A 14,834-nucleotide genomic window follows, 5' to 3' on the forward strand; every position below is an offset into this window, starting at 1 on the left:
AAATGAAATGCATAATCGAATAATTAACAAAAATCACTAATTAATTTTAACTAATTACATTATGGTCAATATTATAGCCCATATTATGGTAATTACCTTATGGCCCATATAGCAATTTACAAATTATAGCCGTGGAGTTCGCAAGGCGGATCCTCTTGGAACGAATTCTCCGGATGACACCTGCAGTTTCGAGATATTAATTACTTTTCCGCGTCAACGAAAGCACAATATAAAACGACATTTTGTTGGTGAAGCACACACGCGGAGTCGAGCAAATGAGGTTGAAATCACGACTCGGAACGGAGCCGTGATATCGATAGTATATAGCGTCCTTTGTTTCTAATGCGCCCGGTAAAGAAAAGGTCGACAGCGCAAACTTAGTCCGAGCTAACTTCATAGTCGAGTTGATGAACGTAGAATCCTCGCTAGGTTTCGAGATAATTTTGATGCTACAGGTATGCCGAGTCACGTACTTGCTGCCCTGTTCCCGCAACGTCGCATATCTGAAGGTGCTTAGGCAGTATCAATTCTGCATTGCTTTAACAAAAACTTCACTTCAAGCTATCGACTTAGAATGGAAAGGGGAACGGCGAGTGCCGATCAATTTTCCTTTTCTTTTTGATGCGCGACATTATTTGGCTCATCCCTGACACTTTGCTGTAGGTAGGTTCCTGTCTCGCCTCGTTTTTGGCCTCTTCAATAAAAGAAACTTCAAAGTGACCGATGGTGGGATCGAACCGCTAACTCGAATGCAATATACTGATGCTCTAACCGTTAGGCCACGATCCCACGCATGTTTCTCTCGTGCCTACGCCAACTAGCTCTTTGAGACGACTGGAAATTTTGGTGGGTCGGTCGCTCACCCCCCCTTCCCCTGTGGAGCCGCGCTGTAGAGCCGCCCCTGCTTGATGTCACGCTTCCGTCTTCTGAGGGCTAAGGAGCGTGGCAAATTCAGTTATCGCCCAACGCCTCCTCTAAGGCGTTGTATCGCCATTAACCGTTTGTTTACCCACGGCGTTGTTATTCCTTCCGTTACCAAATATGCGCCGGTTGTAGCCCCATTTTAAAGGACCTTGTATAGTTTAGGTGGAAAATGACGTTTCCACACCTTGATAAGCATTAGGACTTTGTCTCTCTTCATACAATTGAAACTAAAGCAAGAAAACTGCGTTTTCATTAATATCTCTATGTTTAGAAAATCGCGAAGGGACAAGGGGGTTATCATTTGAGGATGTGCTTTCGTCCGCGCCTCTGACAGGCTATTACAGCAGTTCTTAGATGGGCTACAGTTGGTAGATGGCAAGATGATGACACGCTTTAGTCTTTCGACCTGTGCACGCATTGTGGTTCATATACCATACACGTACACCCGTGAGCAAAAGTATACGGACCAAGGATTGCGCAATAACGCTGATTTTCTCTTCTGCCTGTGAATTTATATTGAAATTAAAGACTGCAGTCCAAACTTGGCATTGCGAACTTTCCAGTACACTCGTCAATTTCAGTTTATGTATGTTAATGACGAAGAAGTTCAGCTTTTTTTCGGTCACCCTGTGGTCCGTATACTTTTGCTCACGGGTGTAGGTTTGTAATAAAATTTGTTTCAGTTGGTAGTAAGCGCTTGTATATATGCCGTGTTCTTCAGTCGTCCTGTCACTTCGCGCTAACATTGAGTCCTTATCAACTTGCCCACGTGGCCATTTCATTGGTATTCTTGTGGTGAACAAGCAGGGTTAAGAGAGGCGGTCCCGCATTTACTGCCTGACCTGTTTCGATTGATCCGGTGTCGTGGTTTAATTCGCGCAGGAAGTGGCTCGAACGATGTCGGTGTGGAGAAAATCGCGCGCGCGTGCCGCTTCCTTCCGAGTATGTCATCCCTCGTAAGCGTTTACTGCACGGTCACTTCGAAGCCGACGGTACGTGCGCATGGTTGCGCCCCGTGGCGGATATGCGACCCACATATTTGCCTGCGAAGCGTGACGCCTGCTCCGGGCCCCTGGCCTGCACCGGCTGCAGGCGTCGCGCGCTCCGGAGCCTGAGAGTTTGTCGCGGTGGCAGTGATTAGAATAGAATCGGATCGGAAGTCGCGCTGGTTCGTCCGTGCACGAACGAGCGGGGCTGAAGCATCCCGAGCGCGTTGTGCGTCTCTCTGTATCCGTCGTCGCGGCTGAATATTCACGAGCGCCGATGGCGGGTGGCAGCGCGCCCTTGACAGTCGCAGTTCGCCGGAAAGGCGCCACTGCTGTGGGTTAACGTGCGTGGCGTAGGCACTCCGGTGTTGACGCTGGCGTTGTCACTAGCGGAGGAACCCTGCGCGCATTTGCTGTCGTCAACAGAGCTGTAGGCGCCCTTTTTGTTTTCATGTCACCCAACGCATTGAGGCGGGGCTCATTTTTACGTAGCTGAACCGAAATTAGCTTCGCACGTTCACTGACTGCTCGATTTGTTTCATGGCGCCCAGCGCGTTGCAGTGCCGTTCTAGAAAGACGGAATCGAAGTAAACTTACATATCTGGGATGTTGAGCGGAAGATGGAATTGTTTTTCTCGGTGAATCTGTAACCGCGGGCATAATATGTTTGTTTGATCGAGACGGACCATACAGTTAATATGCACATGCAATGCTTGCATCTGCGTTTTGCTTTGAGGCAGTGGCTCACCTTGTCAGCTAGTCGTTTTGATGTTCCGAATTTGTCGGTGGCCAGCTATATGCACCGGTGCCTCAATGCATGCAACAACCGATTTTCAGCGACTTCTTTTTTGTTAGCAAGTGAATTTTGCTGGATAGGGAAAAACAAAGCTATCGAGGAACTTGTTTATTTTTTTATGTAAAAGAAAGTGCACTTAGCAAGAACAGAAGTGCACGTGTACATTTATGTTAGCTCGATCATGTCATTTTGTGCAACGTTCTGTGCCAATTAAAAAATACAGTTACTCGTTTATCATAAAATCATGCTTATTTTCATCATTGTGAGACAATCTTACCATTAACATCACAACTTCTAGTGACCGTCTGAACAATTGTCGATATCTTTAAACTTGTGGCATCTTCTACCGATAATTTCATAGCGTTAGACAATTCAAAGGTCAAGTACGACATCAACAAAGTTTTATCGCGACAAGCACACCGTAACAATGATAATGAAGCCTAATTATCACTAATAGAACCCATTTATTCTGGGAATCTGAGTAGCTCTAAGAGGGATGGGCATAATTAAGATGCAACACACAACGCTATATCTGTCGTATTTTATGTCCGTTCTTGTCGTTTTAGTGCTACTCGGATTCCAGGTATATGACTGACCAAGTAGCCCGAATTACTGCCCACTTGTTCTCTCAATGCGTGCAGATTGAATGCGAACCTTCGCATGTTTTGCGGAGAAGTCGGAATGCTCTAAATGAGGTGTAAATGCCATTTTCTCGTAACCACTATTCCGCGAAAAAAAAGAAATCCTCTTTTATGGCACAGACCAACTTTTGTGGCATGCTTTTCTCTTTATTTTTCCTCTTGAGGGCTTTGGTTCTGTAGCTGAGGTCGCTTCGAATGCAGGTAGCGCCGCAGGACTTAGACATTTTAGTCGGTGCTTTTCATTTAGAAGAGTTGAACTGTAAATGCCACGTCATCAACTCGAAAGGGAACAATTTTCTTAGTAATATCGGTGTTTATGTAGGAGCAGAGCCCCCGCACTTTTTTTTTTTTTTTTTTTTTGAGCCAATGCTATATATTAACGCTTTGCTTCCTTTCAGTAAAACAACCCTTATCGACACAAGTTCTCTTAATACAATTGGTTATGCTCGTGTATGCTTTAGGAAGTACTGTTATAATATGTCATTGCTTTCAGCGTGTGTGTTTTCGCAAGTAAGCTAGCATATAAATTTAGTTTTAGGCAGGTTAAAGGCATTCTCTGAACCGTGCATCGCGGCGTCCGCTCACGAGCTCCGAGTTGAACTTTCCTGGTATCGCCGCTCTCGCTGGTGCTAAAGGTTTGACAGTGGTCGTTACAAAATTAAGACGTGTGTTTATTTCTATCGACCATGGTTTTTGTGTGAAAAGCAAACCGTAGCAAATGTTCGTACCGTATCGGCGGCGGCGACGTACTCGGGCTGGCCGGCCGGCTCGCAGGGTGCTGGCCGCAATGGCGTTAATGTCGCTTGGGCTCATTTTTTCGCCAGAAGAAAATCTTGCCGTTGTACGGGGAACTATGAAACATTTTCTTTGTCGACAGCCAGCATCCGGAAAACGGTGGGACAGCGTGCCATGCCGCTAGCTGTGTTTGTACGATTATCGCATAAAGCGTCTCTTTTTAAATTAAATTTTGTTTTCGATGGTCTCCAGGCTCCAATAATCGAACATTAGACTGCAGTATATGCGAAGTCCCGTCTTTTCACAACATGCCGCAGACCTATTGACCCTTTTCGCGGCGCTCCCGTGGGCGCTGCCATGTTTGATCACGTGGTGATCTCGTCACTCCTCAGCCGCCTCCAGTCATGCCTCCGCGTGCAAAGAAAACGCCGGCGCCGTACAGGGTTTCTACGCTATCGTATGCTTCGCCTTTATGAAACTGTGACAACTTTTTTTTAAATTTAATTTTGTTTTCGATGGTCTCCAGGCGAACATTAGACTAGCAGTGTATGTGTCCCGTCTTTTCACAACATGTCACAGCTTTGGGACATGAACTTCATATGTAACGAACCTTCTCACTGGAGCTCATTACAGTCTAAAATGGGCGTCGATTAATTGAGTTTGAAAGGCGCCAGCGGCGCGCCGGCGATATGCTGGCGAACAGCGCCGCGAACGGCACCTGTCAGAGCACTGGCATGTGAAGCAGACGACGGGACGAATTAAATCGGCGCTCGTGCAGTGATTTTGCGGGTTCTGTTTAAGGGCTGACGCACCGGAAAACGCATTTGAACCAGCGGCTTGTCTGCTTTTAGAGGTCGTCAGTAAAGGCAGATCACATTCGTGGCATCAAGTAGTATATAAAGCAGAAAACGAGCGCAAATTGCGATGCAAATGCACCACGCGAACGGAGCTCACCGCGGCAAGATAACACGTGGAACTCCAGCAGTTATATTCCAAATGTTATTTTGCTGTGCGCGTTAACATTCTCGCGTATTTAATCATGTAAATAGGCGAAGAACACAAAAATTATGGAGAGAAAAAAAAAAGAGACATACGTCTTCCTTATTCTGTTTCTTGAGCTGCTTCGCCGATCGGACATGTGTCAGTCATTCTTTGTCCGTTGTAGTTCTTTTATCTTTGCAATGGTTTCCCATTCTTAATTGCTTATAAACTAGCCCAATCTTCAGTCACGGCCCATTTTATATAGCTTAGCGCGACGGGAGCCGTCGGTGGCGGCGAGTGTGCACACGCCACTGCGTTGGTGTTCGCCGTCGATGCACAGCACAGTCGTGTGCCGGACTCAACCAGAGTTTGGAATTGCTACGAAGGAAAATGTCCACTTCATTTTGTAACGAGCGGTACTCACTCTGAAGTGCCGACGTTCCGGGGTTGAAGTCCTTTCTTTGGAGATTAGTTATACAGCGCAGGCGGATGAATTATATTTTTTTATCCTTGAGGAAAGCCGTGCATCGCGAAGGGCGGCAACACAGGCAGCCCTTATGTAGCAGCGGCGACACAGGTTGATTCCATTCATTAATATGTGAATCACTATTTTTGTAGCGAACTACCGCACACGTCTTCCATTTATCGTTACACATTTTGCAATATGAATTGGGCACAGTGCATTAGCGCACACCCAGTGCATTTTCGACAGCTGATCGCACAGTAGCAGGGTAGAAGCAGTAATGGTTTCGTATTCGTGCGCATTCGCTGAGGCAACGCATGGCGCGCGGCCGAAAGCGCCATCTCGTTCCTGTAGAGCAAACTGCTCCGCGAAAAGGGTCAATAGTTTTGGGTATAATGAACTTCATATATGTAACGAACCTTTCTCATTGGATTATACAGTCCGCTATAGTGGGTGTCGATTAAATTGAGCTTGCTATAGGGCACTACAGCTGATATTAGTTGGTAAAAAAAAAAGACATTTTCAGTTGCACTGTCTTTCATCATTCATGCATGACAAGATTTTAGAAATCCTTATGAAGAACCAGCTAAAATCTTGTTACTCAATTTCTGGCCTCATGTCTTGACTTAGCTTGGATCTACTAGGTATTCAGGTTTAAATAGGCAGCTGTAATTCCTGAACAGTGACCCCAAGAATTGCAACTGATTAGGCAGAGGCAGGTGTTATGATTGTGGTCAAAGACATTGTGTGCCATCATTCACCTGTGCTTTGTTAACCTGCCTTCATTATTGCTCCACATTATAGTAACTAAATGGAATATTGCAAAAGTCAGCCTAGCATTATAACAATTTGTTTCTCACGCAAGTTTCTGTATCTCTTTACATGCAGTACTCTGCAAATCATGGAAGCCAAAACCAGCAACAGCAGGCAGCACATGCGACTGATGAGCCACGGAAGCCAAAGTTTGTGCAGGTCACCAACTTGGAGGATGCCCAGGTGGTGCGTGCCTGTGACTTCCATCCTAGTGGGCAATTCTACGCTGTTGGCTCCAACTCCAAAACGCTTCGCATCTGTGGCTACCCAACCATCACTGATCTCAGGCATGTTTTCCATTACTGCTTGGCTTGGCTTAAAGTTTCCTCTTAGTTTCTAGCTATGTACAGCCGCCCGCATTTTTATCTATATCGCGCGAGCGTCCATCACGTGTCATTTTAGCGCCTTTAAGCAGCGATAATCAGCGAGACCGGCAGAAGTACTCTCAAGTGTACTAAGCGCTCTCCTGTGCATGAGTCGTCTAATGCGTTGTTTCCTTAGAATGACGTACGACCATATTATAGTGTTCTGATGCGATATAGCTAAAAATGCGGGAGGCTGTACATCATCACCACATTTGTGCGATGCATGTGCGTAGTCATAGTTTGGTATGAATGCAAGAACACCATACAGTACCAGGTGTGCGAGGTATTTGAGAACACAATGTTGGCTTCAGGCAGAGAAGAATATCTCCAGCAAAAATAGACATATTTTACCAAACTTTGGGAAATACTTCTCTTACAGTTTATTTCCTCAATTACTCAATGAATCCGCCATCCACAGCAATAACCGATTCAATTCGGCTTCAGAAACGGCTGCATGCACGGATCAGGTGGTCCTTAGAGATGTTGGCCATTGAGTCAGCAATGACAGCCTTCAGCGAGTCTTTTTTATTATGTGGCTGTTTGTTGGCCTCTCTCTCAACGATGCCCCAGATAGTAGTCGAGCAGATTTAAATCCTGAGAACTAGGAGGCCACAAGTTGAGAGTGACGTGGTCGTAGAAGTTGTCAGCCAGCCACTCCTGGGTGACGCAGGCGGTGTGGGCGGAAGCAAATCTTACTGAAAGACATAAGGTCTTCCTTTCGAAACAGCCTCTATCCAGGGCTTTACAATGGTGGCAAGCACCTCCACGTACGCGGCAGCATTAACGCGGAGTCCTTCTGCAAAAAAGTGTGGTGGCATGACATCACCCTCATTGCAGACGACGGCTAACACCATCGCAGATGACGGACCGGAGCAGACGATTCTCCTGACTTTTATCGGACATGAATTGCCCCCCCTCCTCATGACATAGGAATGGTACCTCAAGTCTTCATGCACAGCAATCCTGACAGTCGACTCTGCGACTTGGAGCTCCTTTGCAATGGCCTGCATTGACTTCCCTGGGTCGTCACTCGCGATTACTTGCAGCCGCCAGAGAAAATCAAGGGTTCTGACAACGTCTGACCACTGACTGTGCTATTTCCTTTTCGCCACTGATGCCACGTCACCGCCAGAACACATCAGTTCTGTCTGCACCTTGTAGACGAAAGACTTCACTACGTTCAGAAAGGTGGCAATTTACAAGTCTCTGTGGTGTGCGGCCAGGGCGACGAGGACTGCATGGCGTTTCATTTCCTGCGTCAACCTGTACGCTTCCATCTTTGAGCAAACTGCGCAGTATGAATGATAAGGGGTCAACCAACAAGAAGCTGCACGCCTAGATAGATATGATGAGCCTGCAGGTGTCTATGGTGATAAGGAATAGTGTTCTCAAATACCTCGCACACCCAGTATACTAGACCTCACTATATTTGTGCTGCATATATAGTGGAGCTTTGCTTATATTAAATGTCACTACTTGTGTCATATGAATTATTGCACTTTCTTTGCAAAAAAAAAAAAAGTTAGCGTATTGAGTTCGGCACTTAACAACACAACTATAAAACAAACACCAGATACCAGGAACCCCCTCACACAGTGAAACAAGCGGGTTGATGTTCCAGTACTTAGTGTTAGCAACAGATGTGATGCTGAAATTCAAGCATTGATTTTCATGTCTGATTTGGAATACCGAACCCTGCTTAAAACAACTTTTTATCAAGCATTGGTTACCCTGTTTTTGTAACATTTTGGTTTCAAAGGTTCTTTTACACGGAGCAGAGTGCCACTTAAAACTACACCCAGCTTTGTTACAGGAAAGCATTCTTTCAGAGATATATATGCTCAATTTAACAGGCACCTGCAGTTGTAGCTAGAAGCCACAGCTGTTCGATGGTATTTTGGTTGAAAAGGTGAAGTTTCAAAGCGCTGATAAGAAAAAAAAATCAACATTAGTACCAACAAGCAACCTACCTAGCTGATTTTAACTAAAGGCCTGGGATGTCATTATTTTGAGCTGTAAGAGCACTCTAACTATTCCACTGATGCCTAGTGTTATGGCCAACATAGAAATGTTAGAACATTCATACAGCTGCATTTGAAAGTGCCTGTGGGGGTTAAGGTGGCACCATTACACAGAAAAATGAGAACATCCCAGGATTTTCCAGGTGCCTTAGACTGTGTCAGTACACATGTGGGACATGTCAGTTTGTGCCAATAATTGCAGTCACTCAAGTTACTCTTTTGTTGCTTTGCAGGGAGGGAGACGTGGCCCACCAGCCCACTGTGCTGTTCAAGCGGCTGAAGCACCACAAGGGCTCTATCTATTGCCTGGCTTGGAACCAGACTGGGGACCTTTTGGCGACCGGCTCCAATGACAAGACAATCAAGCTGATGCGTTTCAAGTCTGAGACATGTGCCCTTGACAGTGAGAATTGCCCCCCTACCTGTTTTTTTACTCCGTTGGGCATCCCCTTTGTTGAGATTTCATTTGCCTTTGAACTCTGTGCAGTAGTTTTACACTAGCACTATGTGGGCACAAGGAGGCGATACACACTGAAGATGGGTGTGCAAGAACATGCTCAATGCACCAAGTGTTTATTCTGCCCCCTTGTACCCAAATGACTTCCACAGGCCCTTGTTTGAAGTGTCAAGGTGGATCAAAGGCCCATGTTTATGAGGTGCTCTTGTTCTTGCTACATGGAGGTTCTACACTCCCAGTCATGTGCAGAGCACCATGACATCTCTTCTTTTGCTGCAGGCATAGCTGCATGCCATATAGTGATTTCAGCAGCACAGTTAGCTTAGGGCACCTTTAAAGATTGTGCACAGAACAAATTTGGTCAAATTTCACCTGTCAAGATCACACTTCCCAGTGTTTAGGTTTCGACTACACGACATGAACATCATTTGGTCATGGTGTGCACTTGTTTGTAAGAGACCACATAGTAGTCGCACTGTTATCTATGATGCATACATCTCAGTTTGATGATGCAGTTGTTAAAGCAAGCACATGGATTTACCTGATTAAAACGTGCCCCCAAATCTAACGTGCACACAATTTTCATGGCCGTAAAGTAAGAAAATAAAAGTGCACCTGAATTTAACATGCCGCCGATTCATAAAAGAAAAATGTAGCATGCCCCCCACGTTCACATTTAGAAATGTGAAATTCTGTACAAGGATGTACAGAATTTACCTTCACAGACGGGAGTTTTTTTTAATGAGCTTTCATAATGAAAGCAGTGCATCGTTGCTGCCATTTGCGCTTCATTGGCCACAGATATCAAGTACACAGGGATGGTATTCTCGAGTGATTACTTTGAATACTGCTATCACTTTCATGAGACTTTGCATCAGACTTGTCGAAGTGCCTGGCCGATAGCGTTCCTTTCACTGTGCGCAGATAGCGAGCTTAGCACAGCACCAGAAATGCTGGTGGCCGATTACACTGACGTGTTCAGTGCAAAGTCGCATGAAATCTTACGATAGTATCTCTGAAAGTTATTGGCCGAGAATACCGCTCTAGATCGTAATCGAGCAGAAATAAACCAACGGCAACCTTTGAAAAAACATGCTCTGTCGCCATTTTGTGATGGCGATGACGCTGCATCTGATGTTTCTGATGATAGGCTATTGCCAACACTGTGAACACGGTTTTTGTATTGTATCTGATTGTAACGCGTAGGTAATTTCAGACACATTTTCTCTGAAAAATAGTTTGTGTTAGATTGAGGTAAATATGCCAATTATTTTTTATTGAAGTGTACTTTTAGAAGCACATTGCTGCATATCAAGATTACTACATTCCCCTGTAACAGGAACTCAGCTAACCTGTTTATCCTCTTTGGTTATCCCTGAATCTAGCACCTCTGCAGGCTACTAGATGCAGAGATCACAGGGCATGCAAAAGCTTGACCTATTTGACATATCACACACATTGCTGGTGCCATATCACACAGATTGCTGGTTCCCGCACTTTAAACTTTTTTGCATGTGAATTGGAGCTCTGCAATGATTGACAAGAAAGGGTAGAAATTCAGCCTTGTTGGTATGACATACTACAAGTGAAGCGCAAAAAAACCAGGACAGGTGGGGGGTACAACACAACACATCTTGTTTTTTTGCGCGTCACTTGCAGAGTGACAAAGCTAGTACATCAGGCAGCTTGACCCTTCGCAATCCAAGTCACCCTTGTTGCTCATTCCAGACCTCCAGTTCAGACTCATGTCTTGACATATTAACACGATAGTGTTAAGGCCCCGTGTCGCAGAAAATCCGGCGTTGGCGTCAGTGTTGATGTCGTCCGTGGTGGAAAAAATCATCCGCAACCACCGCATCCGCAAGGTGTTAGTGCAGGAGAAAATCATTCCGAACCACCCCGACCGTGCAGGCCCTTCGTTGTGGTGCAGGCCTTTGGTGAACCAAAAATTGAATTTCTTACAGTGAAATCCGTCAGAAAAATGGTAAAGTACAACTTAAGCACAGCCTACAGACATGGTGGCGTGAAACTGTTATTTGAATGTATGAGAAAACATAATTCTGTTATGAGGAAACTCAAACACAAACCTGTTTTGCCAGCATTTCTACCATAAAAACACCAGCTCACTCTGGTAGCCTACTTTGCAAAATGTTATCCAGATGGCGCTGGCATCCGCGGCAGGTCAAAAATGCTGTTTTGGACACGCGCGCGCATTGGGGCAATAGCAAACAATTAATAAAATGATGAAAAAAGGTCCTAGGGCCTTCATATTTTAATATAAGACGACTTATATTGCCCCTGGAGAAACGTCTTCCCAGCAATGCATTTCTGTTTAAATGTGAAGCTGAATTTAAGGGGATCGGTGTAAGCTTCGTCTTTGTAAGCTGGCTTTCCCACGTTCTGTGTTGCAGTGATTGAAGCCTGCTTACTGGGTGCGAACGATGCGATGCGAACGGGTCCCGATAACGCTATCACGTTCTACTCTTAAGGGCGAAGCTTAAGCGTCCAATTTTTGTTGACAAGTGCCTCTATTCTTTCCTGTCTAATGGGAACTTGCCAAATACTTAATAACAAGCAAACAGGCACCAGATTGAATAAAGGAAAAGACCCACATACATAGCATAGGAAGCAGTAGCACGTATGCAACAATACTTGACATGGAAATGCAGTTTTGCAAGTGTTTGCATGACTTTTTTTATCGCCAGTACTTTGTGTGCTCAGAAAAATGCACGATGCACAACATCTCATGAAACCGCCAAGGGCAAGTTATGTTCTTTTGATACGAGTTCAAAAGGAAAACAAGAAATGGTGCCAGAAAAAGATTGCATACCTTTCTTGCAGGCTACATATGCAACAAGCACTTGTCCATGATGTAAGACATGTAGCGTCTTTGTTCTTCTATATGTTTTGTATTATTTAGAGTAATAACATGATACAGCAGCTGCATCTTTCAGCAGCAAGGGCTTTCTCTCTCTCTCTCTCTCTCTCTCTCTATTTTTATTATTTTTAATACCTTGAGCTTCACTGGACACACATGCAAACAGTCAGTGTGAAGTAGGCCTTTATTCAAATTAAACATGTAATACAAAAAAGAAGGAGTCTCTTCTATTCTATCTTCCTGCTTCTGTATTTATATGAATATTTGCATGCAGATATAATTCATATTAGGCATTATGTGGGACAGATATCCAGTGGCTGTTCACTGTAAAGCAAGCTGTAAGCAAGCAATTATATGCACTGGTGTGGCTACGAATTATGCAAATTATAAGGAATGCCACTGTGATGTGTGTCATCTTGTAGCAGTGAAAAATTGCAATAGAACATCTGTGCATTTCTATTTGAGATATTTAAAATAAAAATGAAGCTCTGGAGATATACGTGCCAAAACTGCGATATGAATATGAGGCACGCTGTAGTGGGGGACTTGGGATTATATTTGACCACCTGGGTTTCTTTAACGTGCACCTAAATCTAAGTACACAAGCATTTTTGCATTTCACCCCTGTTAAAATGTGGCTGCCGTGGCCTATATCAAACTCGCAACCTCAAGCTCAGCAGGGCAGCGCCCTAGCCACTGGGCTACTATGCCAGGTTATTTGGGATATTACTAGTTACTTGAAGTGTGGGCCTATGCAGTAATTTTTCAAGCTGTATTTAGGATTCTTTTTTTTTTTATGTGGCATTAAAGGAGTCAAACTGGCAGTTCACTACTTAGAATGTTGACTGCCTTTTTCAAAGTATAAGCCCACCATGTTTGTGTTTACATGTGTGTGTTTGCATGCATGTGTGTGAGAGACCAGGTAGGAGGAACTACTCCAGCACTTCTGGCATGCTTAAGCTTTTGAATAAAAGAGTACATTTAACTCTCTTTCATCACCAGGCTGTCTTTCAAAAAGCAGTGCCCTGGACAGGACACAGATGAGAAATATACGAACAACCTACTGCGGTGGCACAGTGACTGTGGCATTCTGCTGCTGGGAATGATGTTGCAGGTTTGATACTCACCCGCGGTGGCCACTTTCGATAGGGGCGAAATGCAAAAACACTAGTGTACTGTGCTTTGTGTGCACATTAAAGAATCCCGAGGTGGTCAAAATTATTCTTGAGCCTTCACTACAGCGTCCTTTATAATCGACTGTGCAGTTTTGGGATGTTAATACCTATAATTCAATTCAAATACACAGTTTGTATCTACACTTTCACCAAGGTGACGAGATACATACTAACCAGCACCTTTGATTACTGTCATAACCCAATTCTGCCATTTCACATTGTTCCTGAACAGCTGGTGGAGAGGCAGAGCTGACGATGCACGATGGTACTGTCCGTGACGTCTGCTTTGTGGAGGACCTAAGCAACAGGTCAAGCTTGCTTATCAGTGGTGGAGCAGGAGACTGCAAGATCTACGTAACTGACTGTGAGACCGCCACACCTTTCCAGGCACTGTCTGGGCACTCAGGTGAGCTGTCCTCTGCCTTGGTTGCAGCTAAGTGGGCTAATATTGGGCTGCAACAGCTCATTTACCACAACAAAGGAGTTTACAACAGCCCATTCAAGTAAGGTTTCCCGCTTGTGCCTACCTGTAATCACAAGAATCTGACATCTGAATGCAAATTTGAAATTCTGAATCATGTTGTTGAAAGCTTCAGCGCATGTAGCAGTGCATTTACTTTGATCTGCTCATGCAACAAGTGCATGCTGCACCAGGACTTCTCTACTATGTGACATTTGGCTCTGCTGTGACTTGACCCTGTCATTCTGGTGTAATTTACGTAATTGTGGCTTTTTAATAATACCCCTTCAAAACAAATGTATTTGGTTTCAGTCAATGTGGGCAGATTAGATTAGCACGACCCTGTCATATAAAACTTTGTTGTGCTAGTACAGATTTCTAAAATATTTCGCAGTTTCACCCAAAGGGCAAGGCATTGACAGTGATAGCAAGGTTTAGCATTGCGCTTGAACTCCTGAAACAATGTTCTAACTATGCACGGGCGCTACATGTTCGCGCGATGCAGCACGCAAGGCAACTCCTGCTGGGTAGAAGGAACAGTGCCCTGACAGCTACCAGGTGTCTCGCTACGCTGGCGTGATGAGAGTCGCCAGTGGCATTGCAGGCGTCGTACCTTGATGGTGCACGAGATGAGACCAACAAAAAATCGTCGGCATTAAGCACCCAGTGAAATATTAGATAATGTTAGCGTGACGATTACTTCCCGTTCCACTCAGAGTGCGTACACACAGCAGTTCAGCAGGAATGCTAGTTTGCTTATAGCGGCATGCTCGGAGCGTTCATGCCAGCAGCGGAAGGCAGAACACTGCCCTGGCTCCGCCATCGAGGCATTCGAGCATAGCGTTGACAGTGTGTCGATATCGCTTCGTCGTCGTTGCAGCCAAATGCACTCTGCATCTCTGGAGGCCCTCTGACCCCTCTGGATGCGAGTTGCGTATGCTCCGTAGAGCGGGACAGCCCGACAGCAGCGATACTGACGGCGCTTTTGCACGTCGACCGTCTATGTATAATTGCTATCGCAATAAACAAGAGTGGTAAACACCCACCTGGAGAAATAGGCGATGCATCACTTTGTCTGAATATATACCTAAACATTGCATTTTCTAGTATTTGTGCCTCATTTAAAAATTATTCGGTAC

The 14,834-nt window shown here is 45.0% G+C and overlaps 1 protein-coding gene across 1 annotated transcript in view; it reads left to right on the forward strand.

The window, feature by feature from the left end:
* Positions 1-14,834, forward strand: part of LOC119436761 (WD repeat-containing protein 47) — a 148,838-nt gene that overhangs the window by 111,478 nt on the left and 22,526 nt on the right. Inside the window, exons 6-8 of the mRNA XM_049659974.1 lie at positions 6,415-6,630; positions 8,963-9,128; positions 13,468-13,641. Coding sequence (XP_049515931.1) covers positions 6,415-6,630; positions 8,963-9,128; positions 13,468-13,641 — 556 coding nt within the window. The remainder of the gene's footprint in view (positions 1-6,414; positions 6,631-8,962; positions 9,129-13,467; positions 13,642-14,834) is intronic.

The sequence above is a fragment of the Dermacentor silvarum genome, chromosome 1 (genome assembly GCF_013339745.2).
Source record: "Dermacentor silvarum isolate Dsil-2018 chromosome 1, BIME_Dsil_1.4, whole genome shotgun sequence".
NCBI classification, from domain to species: Eukaryota; Metazoa; Arthropoda; class Arachnida; order Ixodida; family Ixodidae; genus Dermacentor; species Dermacentor silvarum.